The 26,488-nt window shown below is 36.9% G+C and overlaps 2 protein-coding genes across 2 annotated transcripts in view; both read left to right on the forward strand.

The window, feature by feature from the left end:
- mpc2a (mitochondrial pyruvate carrier 2a) lies at window positions 1-6,628 on the forward strand. Its single transcript, XM_052546254.1, has 5 exons — window positions 1-485; window positions 1,411-1,451; window positions 3,768-3,852; window positions 4,539-4,650; window positions 5,515-6,628. The coding sequence occupies exons 1-5, from the start codon at window positions 344-346 to the stop codon at window positions 5,561-5,563; spliced, it is 429 nt and encodes a 142-aa protein (XP_052402214.1). The 5' UTR covers window positions 1-343; the 3' UTR covers window positions 5,564-6,628.
- A 13,425-nt stretch (window positions 6,629-20,053) lies between these two features.
- atp1b1b (ATPase Na+/K+ transporting subunit beta 1b) overlaps window positions 20,054-26,488 on the forward strand; it is an 11,774-nt gene continuing 5,339 nt past the window's right edge. The window contains exons 1-2 of the mRNA XM_052546245.1: window positions 20,054-20,280; window positions 22,002-22,130. Of these exons, the coding sequence (XP_052402205.1) occupies window positions 20,187-20,280; window positions 22,002-22,130 (223 nt within the window). The 5' untranslated portion in view covers window positions 20,054-20,186. The remainder of the gene's footprint in view (window positions 20,281-22,001; window positions 22,131-26,488) is intronic.

Below are 26,488 nucleotides of genomic sequence, written 5' to 3' on the forward strand. Positions count from 1 at the left end.
CTTTAATATTCCACCAGACTGTTATCTATTAATAGACCATATGACCACGTTTTCTTTGAAGAGATCCAACGAGCCCATTTTAGAACAAATGTAGGCTGAGAGATTGGTCATTTATTTAATCATTCATTCATTCAGTATAGCTTCTCACAATAATTCTCAAGATCAGTCTCACTTGTATATCTCATTGTTTGTGTTTCCGTGAGCTCGTTGGCAACCAAGACGTGTTTGTCGGAGATGATGATGCCATTGTGGTAGGTTGTCTCGGAGGAGGGTGGAGAGAGAGAAGGTGCCCGCCAGATAACTTCCTGTCGACAGCGTGTTTTTGACACTGCAGCGACTGAACATGAGCAGCAGCAGACTCTATTCACGACTGCAATCATGTCGTTTTTATTCCGGTGGTTTGAGAGCGACATATCACCGAACCCTGGACAGGATCGAGTTAATGCTGCCGCCTAAATTAAGACCTCTCTACAATCATCCTGCTGGTAAAGACATTAAGTTCCTCTGCTCCTGTCTGGAGAAATACACTAACAGTCGGTCATTGTCAAATATTGCAATGTGTCATGCTATTTTGAAGTGTTTATAAAATTAGGCCTACATGCAGTATATGTTGCATTGAATTCTCTTTTCTAGATTATCTCCACAATGTGATCAATGTATTTTTTTTTTCTTATTCTAAGTCGTACTGTGTCCCCCCCAAAATAATTTGGACACCTGAGACACAATTAAATACAGTAGACATGAAATGCATTATTTATTTTAAAGAATGAAAGAACAAACACACCTTTCATGCAAAAAAAAAAAAAATATATATATATATATATATATATATATATATATATATATATATATATATATATATATATATATATATATTTAAATAAATATACCATGCTGTGTGTGTGTATATATATATATATATATATATATATATATATATATATATATATATATATATATATATATATATATATATATATTCAATTAAAACCGACATTTAAATTTTTTAAGTAAATATTTTTGGACCGTTTGAATGAGCTAGTCTTATTTGAAGTCCCACTGATATGTATGTTGTTGAAAGGTTTCCATCATCACTTCTTAGACCTGATGGAGACATTGGTGTCTACAGTGTGTGCTGTTGAAGCTAAATTTTTATTTACTGTGTATTGTGTAAATATGTTGGACATTGCTCACCCGACTCTAACACCTTCTGTTCTGACTAAAAGATTATTCTTATCATGTACTGCATGACGTTTGAAGGTGGATCGTATCTGCTCCCAAGCCTTCTTTCACTAGTGTTTACTTAATTTTTTTGGAATTCAGAGCACCAAACAATAAAGTGCTTAACACTATAGCACTTGCAATAATTTCTCTCAAAATCTTGTTTTTTTTTCTTCTTTTTTTCCTTAGGGCCAAAGACGGTTTTTTTCTGGGCACCTGTTTTTAAATGGGTAAGATTAGTTTGTTTTCTCACAGTTGAAATGTTCAAATATAAAATAGATCATCTCATTTTACTCTCTTCTGTTCTGACACGGTAGCAGTTCTAAGGCTAGATTGAAGAGTGCCTTGACCATGGATGTTTGTGTTTGACTTGATTATAGTGAATGCAGTGAAAATTACTAGATACGGTTAGGAATAGCTCATCATTTACTCACCCCCATGCATTTAAAAACCCACACTTTCTTCTGTGGAACATAAAAGTAGCAGAATGTTGCTGCTTTTTCTGTCCAAGGACTATACAGATGCATCTCAATAAATTAGAACGTCATGAAAAAGTTCATTTATTTCAGTAATTCAACTCAAATTGTGAAACTTGTGTATTAAATAAATTAAATGCACACAGACTGAAGCAGTTTAAGTCTTTGGTTCTTTTAATTGTGATGATTTTGGCTAGCATTTAAGGAAGAAAAAAAAACACCAATTCACGATTTCAACAAATTAGAAAACCAATGAAAAAAACATTTTGTGAATTGAAAACATTTTACTGTACATGTACTCAATACTTGGTAGGGGCTCCTTTTGCTTTAATTACTGCTTTAATTCAGCGTGGCATGGAGTTGATCAGTTTGTGGCACTGCTGATGTGGTCTGGAAGCCCAGGTTTCTTTGACAGAGGCCTTCAGCTCATCTGCATTGTTTTGTCTCTTGTTTCTCATTTTCCTCTTGACAGTAGCCCATAAATTCTCTATGGGGTTCAGGTCTGGTGAGTTTGCTGGCCAGTCAAGCACACCAACACCATGGTCATTTATCCAACGTTTGGTGCTTTTGGCAGTGTGGGCAGGTGCCAAAACCTGCTGGAAAATGAAATCAGCATCTTCAAAAAGCTGGTCAGCAGAAGGAAGCATGAAGTGCTCCAGAATTTCTTGGTAAACGGGTGCAGTGACTTTGGTGTTCAAAAAACACAATGGACCAACACCAGCAGATGACATTGCACCCCAAATCATCACTGACTTTGGAAACTTAACACTGGACTTCAAGCAACTTGGGCTATGAGCTTCTCCACCTTTCCTCCAGACTCTAGGACCTTGGTTTCCAAATGAAATACAAAACTTGCTCTCGACTGTAAAGAGGACTTTGCACCACTGGGCAACAGTCCAGTTCTTCTTCTCCTTAGCCAGGGTAAGACGGCTCTGACGTTGTCTGGTTCAGGAGTGGCTTAACATGAGAAATACGACAACTGTAGCCAAAGTCCATGACACGTCTGTATGCCTTGACTCCAGCTTCAGTCCATTCCTTGTGAAGTTCACTCAAATTCTTTAATCGATTTTGCTTGACAATCCTCATAAGGCTGCGGTTCTCTCGGTTGGTTGTGCATCTTTTTCTTCCACACTTTTTCCTTCCACTCACCTTTCTGTTAACATGCTTGGATACAGCACTCTGTGAACAGCCAGCTTCTTTGGCAATTAATGTTTGTGTCTTACCCTCCTTGTGAAGGGTGTCAATGATTGTCTTCTGGTCAACTGTCAGATCAGCAGTCTTCCCCATGATTGAGTAGCCTAGTGAACCAAACTGAGAGACCATCTTGAAGGCTCAGAAAACCGTTTTCAAGTGTTTTGAGTTGATTAGCAGATTGGCATGACGCCATATTCTAGTTTGTTGAGATAGTGAATTGATGGGTTTTTGTTAAATGTGAGCCAAAATCATCACAATTAAAATTAAACTTCTTCAGTCTGTGTGCACTGAATTTATTTAATACACGAGTTTCACAATTTGAGTTGAATTACTGAAATAAATGAACTTTTCCACGACATTCTAATTTATTGAGAAGCACCTGTACCTGACATAGTTCTTGCATAGGTGACCATACCTAGCTTGTGTTTTCAAGGCATTAAGTCATTAGCAACTTTCTCTGTTTCTCAAAAAAAATAAAAATAATAATAATATGGCTTCATAAGATTTGGAATATTGTGTTGAAGTCAAATGAACTACTTTTATGATGATTTAATATGATTATATTTTTTGTTCTCTTTTGAGGTTGAAAGACCCTGGTCTCCACAGAATTTTATTGTAATGCAGAGTGCTACTCAAACATACTGTTAAGCTTCTACTTTTGTGTTCTGTGGAAGACAGAAACTCTTAAAGGTTTCAAAAGGCATGATGGCGGTAATGATTTTTGGATGAACTATCCCTTTAAGCAAAACCAACATAGCTTTATGCAAATTGGCAGTTCATATTTTGCAGTTTGAAATGCAGTCATATCTTGATTTACCTGCTGATCAAGGCCTTCGAGCAAGCTCACTATTATTTGCTCTCTCTTTCCTCTTGCAGGGTTTAGTTGTGGCTGGATTCTCTGATATGACCCGACCTCCAGAAAAGCTCAGCGTCTCTCAGTCCTGTGTCATTACAGCCACAGGTACTTGTTCTAATGTGCGATACAGAGATGATCTACATCAGTAGCTGTTGTCAGTGTCCTGTAGATGAGAATATCTCTTCTAAAGCCTCATCGTAACATGAGATTAGTGTGGCTGAAAATAGAAGCTGAAATGAACCCAGTAAACTACTGTAAATATCTGAGCAATGTATCCTATGTTACATTAAAGAAAATATTCTCTCTCGATCTGACTCTATAGATTCAGCAATTCACACGATCGGTCTAAGTTTTGACCTATATAATAAGTACCAACTTACTAAGACTAGGGCTTTAACCCACTTTGCTCACAAATATAGTTGATTCTGCAATGAGGTTTTAATTTCAACACCGCATTAGTTAAAGGGTTAGTTCATCTACTCACCCTTGAAGCATTCTAGGTGTATGTGACTTTCTTCTTTTAGAATAATCCAATCGATTGTACTAAAAATTGTCCTTGCTCCTCCAAGCCTTTCAATGGGGTAGGGGTGTTTGTTGTCAACAGTTCAGAAGTTGTTAAATAATGTGTGTGCATCTGTAATAAAACATCCTCTTATAACTTCGATTGGATTATTATGAAAGAAGAAAGTCACATACACCTAGGATGCTTCGAGGGTGAGCAGAAGATTGATGAATATTCATTCTCGGGTGAACTAACCCTTTAATTGCAAATCTCTCTGATTTCTTTCCAGGATTAATTTGGTCAAGGTACTGCTTGGTCATCATCCCTAAGAACTATGCTCTGTTTGCTGTGAACTTCTTTCTGGGCATGTGTGGAAGCATCCAGCTCATGAGAATATGGAGGTTAGTCATTACGAGTTTTGTTCTAAGGTCAGCTTTGTTTACTACCATCAGTCAATACACAGAGGTGATGAGCTTAGTGGAGTAGAGTTAAGCTGAAATGACTTTGAGTTCAGTGGTGTAGAGTTCAACAAGATACTTAAAAAAAAAAACATGATCAATATAATCCTAAATAATTTAACAAAATTACATATAAAACCATTTATTTTGGAATCAGAAGTATTTAGCTAGCAGGAAATCTAGAATGATCTCATTTGGGGAAGCAGGATTAAAAAAAAGCTACTACATAGCTTTAATTACATTTATTATCTATATATTTATTTTTATAAATTATATTCGTAATTGTTTACGAATGCAGACGTCTTGTTACGTTTTGTTTTCGGATTACAAAAACCCTTTTATAACGCTTGCCTTAGACCTACAGCATACTTACTACCAGCATTTACTTTGGTTGGCAGACGTTTTGTATCAAAAGGGTGTGTTTCAATTCAGAACACAATAGGTTCTGGTTGATTCCATGTTATGAATTATACATTTCGCAGTTGCATTAAATATATATTTTTAAAATTTAAATATTAATTCACTTTTAGAAGGTGCCCTATAATTGTAACATGAGTTACTTTTTGTTACATTTATGCTAAAGGCTAAGTGGCAAGTCCAGTGGAAGGTCAATAGGAGGTAATGGAGAGTTAAGCACAACAGTTAAAAAGAGAGAGAGGCAGCAGAGTGGAGCGTTTTGTTCTTCACTGAATTTACCACGGCATATATATTCCCAGCAGCCTATTGTGTTCCTTTAGCACCGGCAGTGCTTCGGCTAAACAGTTATGTATTTAAATGGTTTGACACACCTTGTATTTGTGTGTGTAGGTACAACCAAGAACTCAAGCAGAAAGAAGAGGAAGTGCAGCAGTCTTGAAGTGCCACTTACTCTGACGAGTAAAGCTATGAAGATTTGCTGTGTTACTGTAAAAGCAATGAATCTGCATTTTGCACACACATCAGTCCTGTTATATAGATCAAACAAATATGCTCTGTCTGTGTAAAATAGAGATTTGTTTTTAAGAACTTCATAATCATTTCATAATTGTGATATAATATTGATTGTAATTCACATGTTCTTGATTGTATGTTGCAGTGTGTGTTGTCTGATCCATAGTTAATATTTCTATAGATTACTCAGTTTTAAGGAGGTCATATCATAGGAATAATAATTAAAAAGTTACTGAGGTGAGGTGAACCTACGTTGTTTTAGGTGTTGTTTAGATTGTATAAGCTTTTATTCTGTGTGCCAAAACAGTCACTATTAAAACACTGTTGAAAAAACTATTGAAAAAAAAAATCCATAGAATTAACTATATTTTGGTATTGTGCCTTTAAGAAACACTTTGGCTTTTCTCACTCACAGGCTGTTTGCTGTTGCTGTATCTAATACATATTTTTTACTTCATACATGATGCATGGTGTTTTGCATCGCAATACAATAATCTGTGCTAAAATGTGCCACAAAAATGCCTAAGATCAAACTGAAATGTTATGTTATGGATATTGACTTTTCTCACAATGTTTTTCTATTAAGTTTTTTTTTCTCAAATGATTAAGGCACAATTTGATTTCTCATGATATGACTTCCTTAAAATACAATATAAAACTAACATTCTATTGCACTGTATAGGCTGAATTGCTGTTGCATTTTTTTGCATTAGTTACTGAGATCTGATGAGCACATGTCCTGGGCAAAGGTCATTATCTTGTCACACGCTGGAACAAATAGACTTTGCTCTTTGTATGGACAGAGCCGACACACACTGATAGATAGAATGTTAATACTAATGTCAATGTATGCATTAATTAAATGAAAGTTAAAATAACATGGATTCATAGGCCAAAAGTCATTTTGTAATCTAACATCTTTGTATTTTGAGTCTGCAGTGCAGCTGCATCATCCTACGCTGGGCTTTAATAAAAACTTTAGGGTCAATAAGCAATGTACACTTCCAGACTCTCTCCACTGCTAAATCAGGAATCAATGGTATATGACAACCACATGCACTTCTTTGTTCCCTTGTTCTAAATTGGACCCGTTAATCCCCTTTAAACCTGTTTTCAGTGTATGCTAGATGCTGACTCTAAATTAAGCACGCAAGGCATTGAATCATCAGTCTGTCTTTAAACGTAGACGTCACACTTCACCTCTGCAGCCCACATTCTGGTCAGATGTGAACAGCATAGAATAGCAATTCTGTGTTCTTGTGCTTGCTGCATGCATAGCAACAAAAATGTGTCATTTTATAAGACTTTATGGGTAGCAGTTTTCAAGAAGGTAGTAGTCGTTTATTAACTACATTAGTCAAAATGAGCTTACAAAGAACAATTCTGCTAAAGCATATATTATTCTTAATTAAAGGAGCAGTTCACCCAAAATTGACAAATTGCTGAAAATGTACTCACCCTCAGGTCATCCAAGATAGATGAGTTTGTTTCTTCAACGGAACAGATTTGGCATTTAGCATTACATCACTTGCTCACCAAAGCATCCTCATCAAATTGAGTCCAAACAGCTCATAAAAAAAATTACAGTCATTTACATAGAAAACATAGACAGCTTTTAGTGTTTATAGCTTTATAAATTGAATAGAAGACTGCTGGAATTAAAACATTGTTACATATACGTAAGTTATTTGACAAAAGACTGTTAAATGCTATTGATATACAGTATAATGATGTGGTTCTGTATGCTGGATAGATCTGCTGATTTAAGATATATCATCTCGGATGTTGAAATGAGTTGTGATGGTACATTTTTATTATTTATTTATTCTTATCTGAGAACTAGATACAGAGAATGAAGGACTTGTGCTATGAGAAAAGAGTGGGTTTATGTATTTCGGACTTCGTACCCGTTCACCTGACTTGAATGACTCCTCTGTACTGAAATTGTTGCCAGTTGTGAGTGCAAATAATAAAGTAAACATTAAGAGAGAGGACAAGTCTTGTGAAAGTCTCACTCTTCCATGCTGTTACAATACTTGTAAATGTAACCGTAAAGTTTATTATTATTTTATTATATGTAGTTATGCACAAGATTTGAAGGGTACACACGGACACCTGACCACACATTTTTATTTAAATAGCACTGACTGTTTTATTGACCTGCCAAAGATATTATTTACTAATTATTTTATTTGATATTCTACACTACACTAAAACTCAGTTTTTAAGCAATTTAAAATTGCTTTTAACCCTTGCTTGCCTTTAAATTAACTTAAAATTTTACTAAATGTAGGCTACTATTTGCAGTGAAAACAGCAATTTGAGGCAGACAGTAAAGTATAATGTGATAAAAGTCATGTTAAGTGTTATGGATGTGTTTTTTTTTTTTTTTTTTTTTTTTTTTTTTTAATCTAGTGTGTGTGTGCACAACTTGCTTGCTTTAATAGAGTGCATTGGCAGGTGTCCAAAAGTTAAGATTTCATTGTCGTTGTGATGTCATAATTATTTTTTTTAAGCTAACATTTTTCCAGTTGAAGAACTACAATACCCACTAGTCAGTGAAACAGGAATTGCATGAGTGACCTTCCACTCCCATGAAGCATTCTCAATGATATAATGGAGTTCCTACACTCTCAAAAGTGTATATATTTGAATAATACTAATAATCAGTGACTTCTAATAATAGCTTTATATTGTAAGGTGATTTATGATTTACTAGTTTTTCATAATGCTTAAAATTAGTTAGTTGGCCTAATTTAGCTTAACGTATTAGCCTAATTTTAAGCCTAAACTTTAGTTTGATAAACAAAAAATAGAAATGGATAAAAAGAATTAAAACTCTTTTCTAACTTCTTGCTGCGAAATTTTGTAATGCCAATAGAGAAAATAAATAGAAAATATACAAATGCAGGAAAACTGATCTGACCCGACATCTCATTGACTTAAGTCAATATCTTTTGGAGAGGTAACTGCCTGGTAATAGTAAAATCCCTCAGGTAATGCAGGGTTTACACATGCTTTAGTATCTGGACTTCCTGTAATAATGGTAGTGCAATTACATTTTACCTGTAACTGAACCCAGGGCAGTTTAAGAAGTGTTTGGTCACTGTTGTCCTCTACAGTCTATTTTCCATTAGAGGTCAAACTGGTACAATTAAATGATGTCTATTTCAGCTTTTTGCTGTCTTGGTAACGTGACAAACTCATCATCTCGTGCTTCCAAGGTCAAGCCTTAAACTGCTGCAGTGGCAGTTCCAATTCATCTCAGTGATATTTGACACTCTGTCTGTTCCATTCACTTCTCTGTCTCCCTCTGCATTTTTTTTCCCCCACATTGACGCATTGGAGATACAGAAATACAATTCCTTCTGAGCATATTTGAAGTATATGTTGCTGTATGTAAAGTATTCTTTCATGTTAATATACTGAAGTCACAGAAGTGTGTGTGCAGCCACCATAAGGCAGACCTGCTTATTCCACCTGGTTCACCTCATGCTTTTTTCCATATTGTAGCTAGGAGCTGTGCACGTGTTTGCACGTGTGAGTTTGGTGGGGGTGTGATGAAGGGATGGTGCATGAGACAGGAAGAGCAATAGAGAGCGCTGTTCTCTGAGGACCAATGCAGGCATCGCAATTAATGCAGTGTGAAGGACACTAGATAAATGCCAAATGTCTCATCCTGAGGAACCTAATCTAATAAATTCTGTCTTTAAATGTAAGCATATCTATAATATTATAAAAACAAGTGTGAATGAGAAGTAACACAAACAGGGAGCAATATGCTTGATATGAATAAATTAGCTTACCCTTGTCCATGTCACTGGGGAGGAGAGCTTATGTGAACTTCATTATTTTGGGATTATGTTATGACGCATTCAAATTTAACTTGATTGCCAAATCCCTTGATGATATCACCTATCTGCTCTTTAAAATGAAGTGACAGATCACATATAAATGAAAAGTAATTTGCGTAACCTTACAGTGTTGTTCTAAATCTATTGGGAATCACAAAACCAGACATTTAGCACCATGTCCATGCTGTTCTTTTCTGTACAATGATAGTTTTTTTTTTTATTTAGCAGCAGAAACAGAGTCATACAGGTTTGGAATTAAATGAGGGTGAGTAGATGATGACATAACTTTTATTTTAAGGTGAACTGTCCCTTTAATATAGAAATAGCTGGGAGATATTGTCGTGCACAAGTTTATCTCAATGTCACTGTGAGGAAATGAAGTGTTCCTCTATTACAGGAGTCCTCTGTGGTTTCACGTACCCTCACAGTTGTTCTGAAGAGGAAGGACTGCTCTGTTTTGTCATGGTAATTTAAAAGCTGTTGTAAAGATATATGTTTTGTCAATAAGTTCCAGAATGCACACTGTATCATATGAAGACCTGCATTGAGAAGAAGTATGCGTTAAATGCAGAACAAAAATTAGCAGGTAATATATATTTTCTTAGTGTGTGTGTGTGTGTGTGTGTGTGGACACTATGGCCTCACATGAACCTGTTCATTATATACCACTGGAGGGCGCCACAAACGTTTTCCCCTGCATGCTGAGGTGAATGGAAAGGGTGAATTCTGATGTGTCTGAATTTTGTGTACACAGTTCCTCAAAAGGTACCATAAAAGTTCCTATTCCTCTTAGTATGCAAACACTGGTAGAACAGTAGTTCTGTCAGGACCACTATTGTCAAAAAATGGGGTGGTATTGTTTTGTTCAGGCTAAAACTCCCTGCCCATCCACGCAGCCTAACATGAATAAGAGCAGGGAAAGCAGTGATAAAGCCTTTAGGGTACACTGAAGAGAACCAAATGTAGCAAATATGATTAATGTTCCTAATGGCAATTTAATGTTAACATAATTTAAGATAAAGGTGTCTTAGTCAATAAGGAATATCAAAAGGGCAAGTCCTGACTGTGGACGAAAGGAGGAGCTGGGGATGGAGGAGAGTGATTAGCTCCCAAGCAAAGACCTTATACTGTAATATGTGTTGTATTCCTGTAGGTAGACGTGGATCAACTGATGCAAGCTTGACTGATGTGACCTGTTAGAACTAATGCTATATGCTTGATTTCTCAACCTTTTTGAACCTGAGCTCTGTCTTTCCTTAACAAAAATCAAAGGCCCGTTGACTTTTCCAGTTGTTTTTACTGAATAAGGGTCAAAACAAGGACACAAATTAAAATAATAATAATAATGTTTACCTTATAAAATATTTATATATCATGACTAGAACAGATATATTCACTATTTAAAAAGAATTCCAGGGAGTTTAACAATTTGAGTACATTTATGCGACTCTTCCAGGTTAAGCTACACATACAGTATATGCTTGTTTGTCAAAACAATGGGACGTGATCCCTGGTGCTTCAAAGAGAAAAAAGACATTTGTTTAATTATATTTTAAATCATCTCAAGTCATCTTAAAGTTCCCTGGTTGATAATCACTGTGGTGGAGCTTGTATTTCCATTGCCTTTTCAGTGGGGTTAAATTAACGTACTGTATATCTGAAGGAAATCTTTAGAAAAGTTTTGATGGCATTATCTTACCTCTGTTAAAGGAATAGTTCACACAAAAATGAAATTCCTGTCATTAATTAGTCACCCTCCTGTTGTTCCAAACCTGTAAGACCTTTGTTCCACTTTGGAACTCAAATTAAGATATAATACAAGAGCTTTCTGACCCTCCATGGACATTAAAGGGTTAGTTCACCCGAGAATAAAAATCTGTCCATCTTCAACTCACACTCAAAGCATCCTAGGTGTATGTGACTTTCTTATTTCATAATAATCCAATCAAAGCTATTAAAAATTGTCCTTGCTCTTCTAAGCCTTACAATAGGGTAAGCGGGTGTTTGTTGTCAACAGTTCAGAAGACGTGAAATAAAGTGTGCGCATCTGTAATAAAAGGATGGGAGGGATTCACATGGCTCCAGGGGGTGAATAAAATCCCCCTGGAGCCAATCCATGTGTTGTTGTAAACTAAATATCTAGATTTCAAACATAAGAAACTTTTTTTCTCACTTCTGCTGACCGTGGGAACCGGAAGACGTGCAGGTGGATGTCATCGATCGTCAGTGCTGTGTGGTTTGTAATTTTGAAATAAGCCAAGAGGAGACTGGTTTTCCTTTGCTAAAGTAAGGAAACTTTGTTTCCTTTGCTCCTACATTTCCCAGAGGCACGCACATACTGAACATCTTCCGCTAGCACATGTTCCGGTTCCCAACAGTCAGCAGAAGTGAGAAAAAAAGTGTTTATGTAAAATCTTGATATTTATCTTACAAAAAAAGCATGGAATCGCTACAGGGGGCATTTAGTCACCCCCTGGAGCCGTGTGAGGGATGTTTTTATAACAGATGCGCACACTTTATTTTACACTTTATACAAACACCATTGTAAGGCTTGGAGGAGCAAGGATTTTTTTTTATATAATTTTGATTGCATTATTATGAAAGAAGAAAGTCAAATACACCTGAAATGCTTTGAGGGTGAGTAGAAGATGATGAGTTTTCATTCTCGGGTGAAATAACACTCTAAGGGTCCTACCACGATCAAGGAGCTGAAAGATACCAAGAATAGTCCATGAGACATCAGTGGTTCAATCATAATTTTATGAAGCTATGAGGATTTTTTTGTGGGGGGGAAAAAACCCTAAAATTTTATTAAAATGTTACTTTATTCAACAATTTTTAGTGTTTGGAACGACATGAGGGTGAGTATTTAACAGAATTTTCATTTTTGGTTGAACTATACCTTTAATATAGCCCTGTAACCTCTGTATTTGTTCAGATGAATTATAACATCCTTAACATCCTATACCATTCTTGTAACATCCTGAACTGTAAAGTATAAAAACTGAAAATGAGGTTCACATAATAAAAGTTTCAATGGAAAACCTCACATCTGAGATTAATAAATGATTATGTGTGACATACATAATCATTTATTAATCTCAAATCTCATGTCCAAACTTTTATTATATGAACATTATTTTCATTTTTTACAATAATTTTACAGTTCAGGATGTTACAAGAAACATTGGTGTTGTTTCAAAAGAATGTTGCTACCCAAATAACATGTACTTCGATTATAATGTCAAAATTTTCAGAAACAGTTTCCGAGAATTATGTTTTTTTTCTTTAATGAATACATACAATGAATACATGAGGAATAGTGTGTTCAGACTGCACTGATGTTTAACAACATAGCAGTTGCTCGGCTGACAAAACATTTTTCAGAAGACTTTTAATAATAAAAGAGTTTTGAAAGTTATGTGTGATCTATGACCTTTATACAGCACACGCCATTGTAAAGACTGTAAATCTATCCCTCACAACCTCATTTTCATCCATGAAATATTCGCTATGGTGTCTACCCTGACTAAGGGCTATTCCCACTGAAGATACTGATGTCAGTCAGATCTCTCATAAACGCATAATTACTCTGTTATCATAAATTTGCTGTAGCGGTAGACCTTCAGTTGAGTGATGGATGCAGTGACCATAAACCACCAGCAGATGACAAGAACGTGATCAGGAGTGCTGCAGGAAGCCTTAGGACAAGATCACCTTAACATACAGTACACACACCCTGCTAGTGAGGTCACTCAACTAGAAAATATATAAATTCTCTTGACTGTTTTCGACCCATACCTGCTCAATAGAAGCCTGGAGGAGAAAAAAACTGTTGCAGTAGTCATATACTATGATGAGACATAAATTCATCATGTGACTGACAACTCAGCAGTTTTGTGAGAAGGATATTTATAGCACATCATTTTTTTGATTGCAAATGAACAGAATGGTTGAAGTTTTTTTTTATTACTGTGATGCTTTATGCAAATCAGAACAGTCAATTGCGAACTGACCTTTTGGAAAATGCATATAATACCTGCTGTCACATTCTGTCTTGTTAGTATTTAAACTTTATTTTCCACACAAACTTTCCAAGGAATTGCAGACAGATATTCCTAGAAGAGAACTGGTTCAGTCAATAATGAGGCTTAGCTGAAAACTGGCGGTCGCAACAGTAAATACTGCAACAACGCTACCTGGCAGGGGACTGATGTAGTGTCCTTGACGGCAACGGATGTTCTATTATCTCCCAAATCATGCAGGAAATGTTGCTTAAACACGTGCTAATACTGCTTGACTCAGCTTTACGGTATATACAAACCACTTCTGTACACCACAAACCTCTCTATCTATGAATCTGTCATGAAAACAGCTCTTGTGGGTGGACAGTACAAAGGTCATATATGAATGTCCCCTTCAAACCGAAACACTTTTTTCTTTGGCACATCTTTTTTTATATATAGTCTAAATAATATATAGTATTTCTATCATATAGGTAATTTGGAAATAAACAATGACAATCTAATGCAGTTGTCCTAACCTTCCATTTTTACAATTTAAACCTCTTCGGAGAATCCAAAAGGTTCTACATTTTGATTAAAAAAAAAAAAAAAAAGTTATGACAGCGTACTAACTTAAGACAACCAAATTGCCTCCGGTTACCATTTTGACAATAAGCAGGAAATGTTCATGGGTCAGTAACATCACTGCATTGAAATGGCCTATTGGTCATATCTACCATTTTGTTTCAATTTGGAGGTTGAGGAAAAAAATAGGCATTCAAAAAAAGAAAAAGAAAAAAACAGCTTAAAGGATTAGAATATAAAATAAAAAGATTTTCTGCTCACTCTCAGGACATCCAACACGTAGATGAGTTTATTTCTTGTTTGGAACAGATTTGGAGAAATGTAGCATTAGATAACTTTGCTCACTAATAGATCCTCTGTAGTGAATGGGTGCCGTCAGAATGAGAGTTCAAACAACTGATAAAAACAGTACACTTGTTCCACAAATAGTTGACATGACCCAAGTCCATTCATTAATGTCTTGTGAAGTGAACTACTTGTTTGTAATAAAGTTTTTGCTTCTGACTAAAATATCAGTCCTCTATCAATAATATTACTTTCTCCAGTGAAGGGTTGTCTTGTCTGAATCAGGAGAAAAATATGCACAGATCAAGAACTCCTTGCAAGCAAAAACAGCCCTAAACAGTTGTGAACATATGTTGGTATAATTTGATCAGCTGTTTGATCTCTCATTCTGACGGCACCCATTGACTGCAAAAGATAAACTGGAGACGTAATGCTAAATTTGTCAAAACCAAACTCATCTACATCTTGGATGGCCTGAAGGTGGGTAAAGTTCCACAAATTGAAATTTTTGGCAAAATTAAAAAGGCCTTGCACATTCTAAAAAACTATACAAAATAAGTATCCATTAGTGTGCCCTGTAAACCCAGATGGAGTTTAACAACCAAAAGACACCTTAGAGTGCATGCATATCATGGATTAGTAAAATGCTATCTCCAGATTGATCCACTAAGTATATCTCATTTCTATATTAATCTTTTAGCAGCGATGACTGCTGCATTTAGACACTGCTTGAAACAATGATGTCATGAAGTGGAATGCTGTTATATTTAGCCTATGGTGAATGACTGGAGGGGAAAGTGGTAAAAAGCATCTGTCTTAAGTGTTGTGATGAGTCTCTCACAGCTCTCCGGCTGCTCCTGTAAATTTTAAGCACGTTGCACATACAGATACCTTAAGCTAGTTGCCATGGCAACATAGGAAGTGAGTCGGCAAGTGTCTTCTGAGGTGACAGACGAGACATTATTTGATGGAGAGACAAACCTGCTTCATGCTCTAAAAAACAGATGTTTATTCATGTTGAAGGTCCTTGAAGATGCTTCAAGGAAGACAAAAACACCTCCAATCACCTTCAGGACATAGCGTTACTGTGAAATAATGGAGGAGAAGTGCACTCATCATGCATTCAAATTCAGTGCAAGTATCAATGGCCTACTTTTTTAAGGAAAATACTCAAGAAAGGATGTGGTTGATGCCCCAGAGATATTATATAATGAAGGTAATCTATGTGAGGGATCATTTACAGTCAAATCGGTCATTACTGCAAAAAACAATACCCAGACAGGACGATAAGTAAATTGTCTGAGATTGTGTTCCAATAATGACCAGAGGACTGTACATTATCCTGTTTATTATATGGCAACTTACAAATTAAATAAATAGATGGACATGAAGGGTTGATTTATTTATTTACTTTATTATTGTTTCGACCACATCATTTTGTACTTGACCGATCAGAATCAAGTTTTCTTGAGTTTAATGGAATAGTTCACTCAAAAATTCTTTTTTCAGTGGAACAGATTTGGAGAAATGTAACTACATCACTTACTCACCAGTATCTATCTATAAAATGTATTTCTCTGTTGAAAAAGTTGTCTAGCCTGAATCAGGAGAGAAACACACACAGATCAGGCAGTGCTTATCAGTTTGGACTACAAGTGAACTCCAAAGCAGTTCTAAACAAATAAGTTTATGGTTTTTGATAAGAGATGACATCAGGGGATGGAGGAAGCCTCTATTCAATTGAAAAACAATGGATTATTTATTATTTTTATTATTTTGGAAGCAACGGTTTACATTTAAAATGCCTTTATAATGGATTTGTTTCATGCAGCTTTTCACTTTACAAGACATTAATAGTTGTGTGGATTAGTAATTTGTGTGGATTATTTATGGATTATTGTGATTCTTATTGTATATCAGCACATTCATATCATATCAGCTAAATCTCATTCTGACGGCACCCATTCAGAGGATTACTTGGTGAGCAAGTGATATACAGTACATTTCTCCAAACCTGTTCCGATGAAGATACATACTCATCTACATCCTGAATTGCCTTGTTTTCAGCAAAATTCAGCAAAAAATTTTGGTGAACTGTTCCTTTAATAATATATTTCAACCAAAGAAAAAAAGTCTCCCTTAAAATTACCAACAGAATCTATGTGCATAATTTTACTACAACATCTAAATTAGCTTGTGTCTTCCTCATTCATTCAAACATTACAGTGCATATGCTACTAATAAATCTGTAGCATCTATGTTAAACTTCACATTCCTCCAACATCTTTGCTGTGTAATCTAAAATAGCTATTTAACCTGGAGCATCAGCAGAGGAAGTCAGTGTTTGGTGTGATGATGTCTTATCTTCTGATCTACAACTGTTTGTTGGGACACCCATCAGAAAAGACTTTCTGTCCTTTTTTTTCGTTTACAGCTTAGTACAGTATTTCTATTTTTAATGAGATTATTTCAGGATGCGAGTAAAGTAGATCAATGTCAGGCCTACATTGATGATCCATAGCCTACTGGATGAAGGACAGAGAAAGTATGTGAGGTTAAAATGTAGGACTATATATAAGCCTACTGTTTATGCTCATTTGCCAAAACATGAAAAGAAAACCTTATATTCATCATTATAATATTAATTCAAACTTCCTTTTCTGTATGTAGTGCAGTTAAAATGACTCTGTGTTACACATTAGAGAGAACAAAATCTGTAACTGTGTGTGGTCAGGAATAACAGCCATAAATTATCATAATGTGGACTGTCAGAAAATAATTTAGTGATTAGTGTCTCTTTATGAACTCACCTTGAGTTTAACAAATGTGATCTTGAAAATTCTGTTTCTGATATTTTTGACATTGACGGCTCTGCCTCTCTTGTACACTGTTTTTATGATTCAGTCTACGCTCTGTATACATGTAAACACTGTTCCAAGGTGGTTCAGTGCTTGGTCAAGGGTGCATGTGTGGGTGGGTGGGTGTTCATGCATGCACCTATATGCACTCGTACGGGTGTAGCAATCAGTAGGACTTCACTTCTAGAAACTCCCAAGCCCTTTCTTCCAATTTTCTTATATTTTCAAATCATCATTTCATATATTCCTACACTTCTGTATGCACATGTTTTTTAATGGTGTTCTTGCGGTGCTGTAAACATATAGCAGAGCTTTAATTAAAAACTAAAAATGTGATCTGTGATGCTTGAAATTAGGTATTACACTTCCTGTGTCTATTTACCTCTTTAAGATTAATCGCTTGATGTATTCTGTGATTGTAAGTCACCTTGGATAAAAGCGTCTGCTAAATTAATAAAAGTAAATGTACATGTGCATCTAAAAAGGTAGAATGTCGTGGAAAAGTTAATTTCAGTAATTCAGTTCAAACTGTGAAACTTGTGTATTAAATAAAATAAATGCACACAGACTGAAGTAGTTTAAGTCTTTGGCTCTTTTAATTGAGATGATTTTGGCTCACATTTAATAAAAACAACAAATTACTTTCTCGACAAAATAGATTATTTCATAAGATCAATAAAAAAAACTTCTACTTATGTACATGTACTCAATACTTGGTAGGGGCTCCTTTGCTTTAATTACTGCTTTAATTCAGCGTGGCATGGAGGTGATCAGTTTGTGGCACTGCTTAGTTGTTATGGAAGCCCATGTTTCTTTGACAGTGGCCTTCAGCTCATCTGCATTGTTTAGGCACTTGTTTCTCATTTTTCCTCTTGACAATGCCCCATAGAATCTCTATGAGGTTCAGGTCTGGTGAGTTTGCTGGCCAGTCAAGCACACCAACACCATGGTCATTTAACCAACTTTTGTTGCTTTTGGCAGTGTGGGCAGGTGCCAAATCCTGCTGGAAAATTAAATCAGCATCTTCAAAAAGCTGGTCAGCAGAAGGAAGCATGAAGTGTTCCAAGATTTCTTGGTAAACGGGTGCAGTGACTTTGGTGTTCAAAAAACACATTGGACCAACACCAGCAGATGACATTGCACCCCAAATCATCACTGACTGTGGAAACTTAACACTGGACTTCAAGCAACTTGGGCTATGAGCTTCTCCACCTTTCCTCCAGACTCTAGGACCTTGGTTTCCAAATGAAATACAAAACTTGCTCTCGACTGTAAAAAGGACTTTGCACCACTGGGCAACAGTCCAGTTCTTCTTCTCCTTAGCCAGGGTAAGACGACTCTGACGTTGTCTCTGGTTCAGGAGTGGCTTAACATGAGAAATACGACAACTGTAGCCAAATTCCTTGACACATCTGTGTGTGGTGGCTCTTGATGCCTTGACCCCAGCCTCAGTCCATTCCTTGTGAAGTTCACTCAAATTCTTTAATCGATTTTGCTTGACAATCCTCATAAGGCTACAGTTCTCTCGGTTGGTTGTGCATCTTTTTCTTCCACACTTTTTCCTTCCACTCAACTCTCTGTTAACATGCTTGGATACAGCACTCTGTGAACAGCCAGCTTCTTTGGCAATGAATGTTTGTGGCTTACCCTCCTTGTGAAGGGCGTCAATGATTGTCTTCTGGACAACTGTCAGACCAGCAGTCTTCCCCATGATTGTGTAGCCTAGTGAACCAAACTGAGAGACCATTTTGAAGGCTCAGGAAACCTCTGCAGGTGTTTTGAGTTGATTAGTGGATTGGCATGTCACCATATTCTAATTTGTTGAGATTGGTAGGTTTTTGTTAAATGTGAGTCAAATAGTCTGTGTGCACTGAATTTATTTAATACACAAGTTTCACATTTTGAGTTGAATTACTGAAATAAACAAACTTTTCCAATACATTCTAATTTATTGAGATGATATGTCTGACTCTTGAATATTAGCAGCACTCTCGATGAATGAACAAGTTTGTGTAAAATCTTATGGTTTTGTTATTCACCATGATTTGAGAAAGATCATCTGACTCTTACAAAGGAGTTCATTGTGATGGTCAACGAAGCTTCAGTGTGGTCATGTCTCAAAAATAGCACCAATTCATCTTATGTAATTTTCCACTCCACTTTTTTCCTCAAATGTTTTGGTCCACATAGTTTACATTTTAAATGCATACTTATGATTTTTTATTGTTCATTCCAGATACTTTAAATCCAGATGACACTTGTTTAATTGCTGCCTTTTTAAGTAGAATCAAAGACGTGTTTAAGTAAACGCTTGCAGTAATCGGTTCTAATGGCACTTTTTGCACTATTTTGAAATTAACTGCATGGCATAGAAGAAAATCATGTTGAAAACTAACGCAAATAGAAATGACAAAACTGCTATTATGACAAATTTAATAGACAGAAGGAAACACGCTGTTATGACATGATGAAGACATTTTCCAGTGTAAAGAGGCATCCATGTTCCATCTGCATGCTTTGCTAAATTTAATATAACTGACTGAAAATCCTAAAAACAGTTCCTTTTTTTGCCGTAAGGCATTCTAGATCCGTTTGCCCACTTCTAAACGCGGCTCTTGTGTCATGCATACATCGCTCCCTTTGACCTGTCCCGTTCTTACAGCGGCTTCTTCGTCCTTTTATGCAACTCTATTGTAAAGTGATTCCCAGCCCAATTTCGTGAGCGGCACGACCGTGTTACGTAATTGGAGGTTCTCTCTGATTTGCTCTGGGTGGCGGTGGGCGGGACCCAGGCGCTCCGCTGGATATATTACGCGGGGCACCTTGGAAAGAGCCGGGTACGGCTCCATGTCACGGTGGGCTTAGTGCTCCGGGAAGGGGTGTAGTGTTCCAAAAGGAGGCAAGAAAGGAGACACGAGGGGAATTCGCTGCCCAAGGGGATAAACAAAACCTTACAGTACACCATGCCCGCTCAAAGTAAAGATGATGGAGGATGGAAGAAGTTTTTATGGAATTCGGAGAAGAAGGAATTTCTGGGACGCACCGGTGGAAGTTGGTGTAAGTATAACCTATAGATGTCATATCGACAGTATCACTCAATTTCAGCACGCTGGACAGCTCTGTGATGCCTGTCATCGTTGTTTCTATAGCAGCAGGTACAGATAGACTGACTGCCAGTCTGGTCACGATGCAACCTGTGTGATTTGACTTTGCAGCAAATGTCTCACGGACTTTCATACAACCATATAAATGCTCAAAGCACAACTTAAACGGGTGTATTAGGGCAGTTCAAAGCATCAAAAAAAAAAAAAAAAAAAAAAAGTAGGCTTATTTGTCGCTGTTCTCTGTATCCCACCTGTTTCGTTGAGACCACTCAGTCTTTAGGCGGGCTCCATGTGTTTTCGATTTTCTTCTTAAATGTAAATATATATATATATATATATATAAATGTATAACGAACTCTTTGAGTGAAATCGATGCTAATAGAGGTAAAAAAAAAAAAGGTCAACAAAAGACAGCTTCAGGTTATTGAACAGCTCGGTTTTTGCTGCTCGTTGCTAAAATCTAATTTAACGAAATGATTTTCCTCCTCAGAATTAAATAAATAAACAAATAACGCAATTGTAAAAGGCTTGTGTTTGTTTAAAAGCTGCTTGTTTCATGTCTCTGCTTGTCATGCAATCAATCAGCATGTCATTTAATTATAGATGTCATATTAACGTATTACACGTGGAAAGGGTTAAAAATGCATCATTGCTCAAGGTGACTCAAGGTGAAAGGCCTAGTCTTTTGGGGTCTGACTGATTCATCTATGGTTGCACTGAATATTGACTACGTTTTTGAGGCGGCAACAGTTTCTAATTGATGCCTTCAATTTTACAAAAGTAGCCTACCCTAAGTATAAAGCTAACTCTGTTGTCTTGCTAAAGAACTAAATCTACTTTCCAGTTCATATAATTTCTATCAAAATGTGTCTATCCAGTCGAGTGTAGACATAAAAACCATGCAGGATCCATTAAGTGTAAAGTTCCTGGTGATGGGTGTCCAAAATGAATCATGCATTTGCAAAGCAATGCATAATTAGCTTTTTCATGAGAAAGGACACATATAAACAAGTCATTCCATCTCCTGAGAGTTCTGATGGCCATTACATCATCTAATACGTTGACATACGCTGGGCTTTAGTCCCAGTGACCCTATGACATTGCTTTATGCACCATTGGAAACTACAGACCTTGTGCCCTTGCCTTACTGCACATGGATAAATGAAATATAGTTTAGCACTGTAATTATTTAATTGGAACTAATTTGAGTGTGCATCATCTGAACAGGTAGTCTGTGAATTATTGTGGGATAAAGTGGACAGACTGGTTTGACTGGTTGGGAAAGAACGTAAGATATGACCTTACTGGTTTCACTGCACTGTGATGCCCATACACATTGTTTATGTTTGAGACATTGAGATTACTCATCATGTCCTGTCATGTTGGCACCTCTATATTTTCTGGGGACAGACTGTGAGGACATTTGAATTGCTGGTATGGTGTCAGCAGATTTGCATGTCTGGGATCAGATTTTTCCAAGAAGTCATTTCCAATAATACTCTTTCTTTTATGTATAAATTCTATAAATAGGTTGTATAAATAATTTCTAGTTAATAATGACTGTAGTTCCATTTTGTGTTTATTTGAGTTGTCTTTTCTCCAAGGACAGAACAAAGATGTTTATTGCAAAATAATTCTAAAATATGTCCTGTTTCTCTCTTTCTCTCTCCACAGCAAAAATTTTCCTCTTCTATCTAATCTTTTATGGCTTCCTGGCTGGGATCTTTATCGGCACCATCCAGATTCTCCTCCTCACTCTGAGCGATTACAAACCCACCTGGCAGGACAGAGTAGCTCCTCCAGGTAACAGCTCTATTGCGGTGGCTGTCCTGTATTTTATATCTTTCATATAATATTTTGTAAGTGTAAACTGACGTTATATCAAGGGATTTGTAAAGTCCTAGGTGTTTATGATAGAACTGCAGGGGAGAAATTTTTTTCATACAGGGTTTTTTTTTTTTTTAAATAAAACAAGGATTACTGAAGTGGGTAAAAGTCTAAAGTAAAAAAATATAATAATAATAATAATAAAGTGATAAAAAAAATTACAGACAGAAACAACAAAAAATTACATTTTACTCACGTTTGTTATTATTTTTTTTTTCCTTTTTTCCCTAATTCATTATACTTATTAAAAGACTTCATGAATTAACAAAAATTTCTTTCCTACACTATAAGAAATCATTTTTGACATGGTAAAGAGTAAATGCTATTTTAGTCTTTCTACTTTAAAATGTAATTTCATGTTTGATTCAATGCATTACTTGCTGTTTCTTTATTAGTGATTGTGAAATTCAGAGTGAAAATAGTTTCTATTTGTTTTTATTATTATTATTATTATTATTATTATTATTACTATTGTCAAAATGTTTACTATTAAATCAGCAAATCTATAACATGCTACTTGCTATTGCAAGTTGGTGGCAGTGGTATTAGGTGGAATGGAACATTTTATTAAACAAAAATATGAATATGTGAACACATGAGTCAGTCAATATTTTAATTCATTTTCCTGGTAGATAATTTTTTAACAGACATACAAATAATTTTGTTTTCAAAATATGCATATGCACAGGTGAGTGAATATTTTGATTCATTTTCTTGGTAAAGAATTCTTTAAAAACAAATAAAAAAAAGTTTTCATGGGGTGTACATTTTATTGAAGAAACATTTGTATATGTACACACGAGTCAATATTTGGATTCATTTTCCTGGTAGAAAAATTTTCAACCAAAAAACACATTTTGTTTTCAAAATATTTATATGCACACCCAAGTCAGTATTTTGATTTGAGAATTTTTTTAAAAGCCACACAAAATCATTTGGTTTTCAAGATGTTTCAAAGGTTAGTACATTAGCCTACTTAAGGTAAGATTTCGGTAACCAATCTGGTTCCCTTATGATGGCTTTGAGTCACAGTTCCTTTCAACTGTTGCTCTTGCAGTTTAAAGCAAGGCTAGAAGGACTGGATCAATCTGACAAACATTTGGTGGGTTCAGAGACAAGATCAAGGGCTAAAGGAGCATTGGGCTCTTGAGAATTGATAATCTGACCATTTTGTGAGGTCACAGCTGATATATTTCACATTTTCTTGGTAGAACAGAAGGCATGTGAGGTTAAGGGGAAACAGAATGACTGCGTCAGACACCTTTCAGACACATACCAAATAAACTGGGAAGAGAAACTGATGCCTCTTTTCTTGGCAAGGCTTGTTTAGGGAAACTGATCATGAATTATCCAAAACATGTATTGCAAAGATTTTAGTATTTATTCTCTTTCTTGCTCTAACAATCACAGCATGTTCCTTAATGATTTATTTACATCTCTGAGCCATTGCTAGACCAGGGGCACATTTATAAAATTCTCTGTAGATTTCATCCTTAAAGTGTACGTAGGAACAAAAGCTAGATTTTGCATACGTACAATAGTTTTCAGATTTATAAAACCATGTGTATGCCAGAACCTGTGCAAAAATCCCTTTATAAATCCCAGTCAGAGGAAGATTGTGTGTACGTGCATTTCCACCCGACTACTCCCCGAAATCACCATATATGGAGCTTACAACGCCTAGTTTTACTTTGCATAACCTCATCTGCATATCATTTCTGTGCATATTCCCATCCACATGACAACACATTTGACACAGTTAAAGGTTCAAGACATTAAGAAAATATGGAATATAAAAGCTAATTGTGCCATACACACTTTTTATTGCTAAAAATCATCCAGTATCCTTGTTATTTTTTAGCATAAATATACAAAAATAAAAACCCCTAAAAACAAAACTGTTAATTAGGCAGTGGGTGGACCGCATACTCAGGTTTTTGCTGAGGAGCCGAGCCGGTGACCCGTCTGCTCTGCAGTGGTACAGCAACTGTGGCAATGGAACGTGACATCTCCATTCCGTCCTTCAGGGAATGAGGGATACATAACCAAGATGTTCCCTTTCAGTTGGTCACCCAGAGTAATGTCAGTGACCGATGAATACCAAAACGCCATGGTTGCTGCCACTTCCAGCGCCCCTAGTAAACCACCTGGTCCCCCCCGCAGCAACTGTGGTAGAAGATAGGACAGGGTTTACATGGAGAGAGTCTATTACTACTGTTCCACTAGTCCTATATAGTACTGCTTATTGGATAACACTGGGAAAACATACCCTTTTTCTGGGACGCTGCGAAATCCACATCCTGCCCGCAGGGTAGTATAAGGTGGAGATTACACATATGGACTGGGTCTAAAGGGCCGTACAACATATGAATTGTCTCTGTGGTGGCTCCAGCCCAGTTAGGAGGTAAGCAACACTGACAGGGACAGCGGAGCTGTTCAACCTGAATCTGCCAAGGGAAAGATACAGGCTCACTTTACAGGTGCTAGGCCTGGCACCGGATGCTCCGCCTCGTCCGGCTGCGAGGGTGATGGAGGAACTCCACAGGGTTAGCTTTGTGGGGGAATTGAACTGAAGAGCAGAATAAGCGCACATATCCAGTCCATAGAGGGGAATGGCGCAGCAAGCGAGACACAGAGCAGTCTCTCTGGTTCACTGGCTACTTGAGGAGCATGCATGTGAGGATACTGGCTCTACACAACATCTATAAATCCTAGTAAACGTGTTTGGTGTCGGCCAGCCCACAGCTCTAAAAACATCTGTTAGTGAGGCACCGTGCGCCAATGCCCAAGATGAGGTAAAACTCCTTGTTGAGTATGCTCTCAACCCAAGCAGGCACGGCACGCCTTGAGTTTAATACACCAAGATGATGGCATCTTGATGATGGAGACAGTCTTCGCTCATACCCTTCCGGGGGAAGAAAAAGACAGCTCTGATCGAGCATCTCCAGGGGTCTTCTGCCGGAAGAGCGCGCGCTCCCTTATAGCAGAGCACTGAGAGGCTGAGCACAGCCTGATCAGAGCGAGAGCATCGCGAAAAGTCACAAAAGAAGTGTGTTTTTGGTTGCCAGGGCAAGACAACCCTGCACAGATTACCAAAAGAGAAACAGCATTAAGGGACCAGTGGATGGAGTTTATTTTTACAGAGCATCAACGGAGTTGTGCAAGTGTTTTTGTTTGTTCCCTGCATTTCGGATTGCACGTCGTTTATTTCTTAAGGATAATGCAGTCCCAACGGAAAAGGGTCATGATCGTGTGTTGGAACCACATGCGGTGAGTAAAACTGCTTCAAATATCTGTGTTGTTAACTTAGCTATCAGCGCGTGAGCACATCAAGTAAACAACATGCGATGTTGTCATCAAACTGCACTTTCCACATGTACAGCTTAAAAAAAAAAAAAAAAAAAAAAAGACGACATAAAGTGGAACTTAGTCATTTTCCAAAACCGCTAAGCAAATACATACAGTTTCAGTACATACCACATAGCATATCGCCTTTGCTGATGCTGCTCTTGTTAAATTTCAGCCTCTGGATCTGTGTCGCAGCTTCCACATGTTCTCAACTCAAAAGCCTCCTGGCGCTCGTGATTCTTTAGCTCCGCCCACACGTCACGCCTCTAGGCGCTCGTGTTTTTCCGGGAAAAATCGGTACAGACTATCTTTCTCTTATAAATATAATAAAAATAAAGACTTTTTGGAGTTATGAAGGAAGCAGTACTACTCTATAGGTACTCAAGATTAACAGGATATTGAGTGAAAACGAGCATTTCACCCCCCCTTTAATTTTTTTTTTTTAAATGACTCGATTTATTAGTGCGTTGGTCTATTTATAGGTTAAATGAGTCTATGTCTAGAATGCTGAGATGTTACGATGTCACAGAGGACTTATTTTATTTCTTTATTCCAACTTCCAAGTGGTCTAGTCTACGTTAGTTATGAGTAAATTATGTTAAAACATGAATAAAATTACTCATTGGTGACAAAAAGGCAAAAGAGCTGTGTGCGTGCGCACATTTGAATAATGTCGGGCTGTAAACGGGTTCGGACTTTAAAAAAGCTGTCAATCAAAATGTACTTGTCGGGCTCGGGCCGAAACCTGTCGGGCTCGGGTCCTGTCGGGCCTAACTTTTAAGGCCCGATTACAGCTCTACTAGAGACCACATGTGGTGGATCCACAGATCTGAACGCAGGTGCCAGAGGGTGCCCCGTCTCTGAGGAAATCCTTCCTCAGATTAATATGCCAGGGAGGGGCTGTCGCAAGGAGCATCAGTTCCAGG

The sequence above is a fragment of the Carassius gibelio genome, chromosome B1 (assembly GCF_023724105.1).
Source record: "Carassius gibelio isolate Cgi1373 ecotype wild population from Czech Republic chromosome B1, carGib1.2-hapl.c, whole genome shotgun sequence".
Classification (NCBI taxonomy): Eukaryota; Metazoa; Chordata; class Actinopteri; order Cypriniformes; family Cyprinidae; genus Carassius; species Carassius gibelio.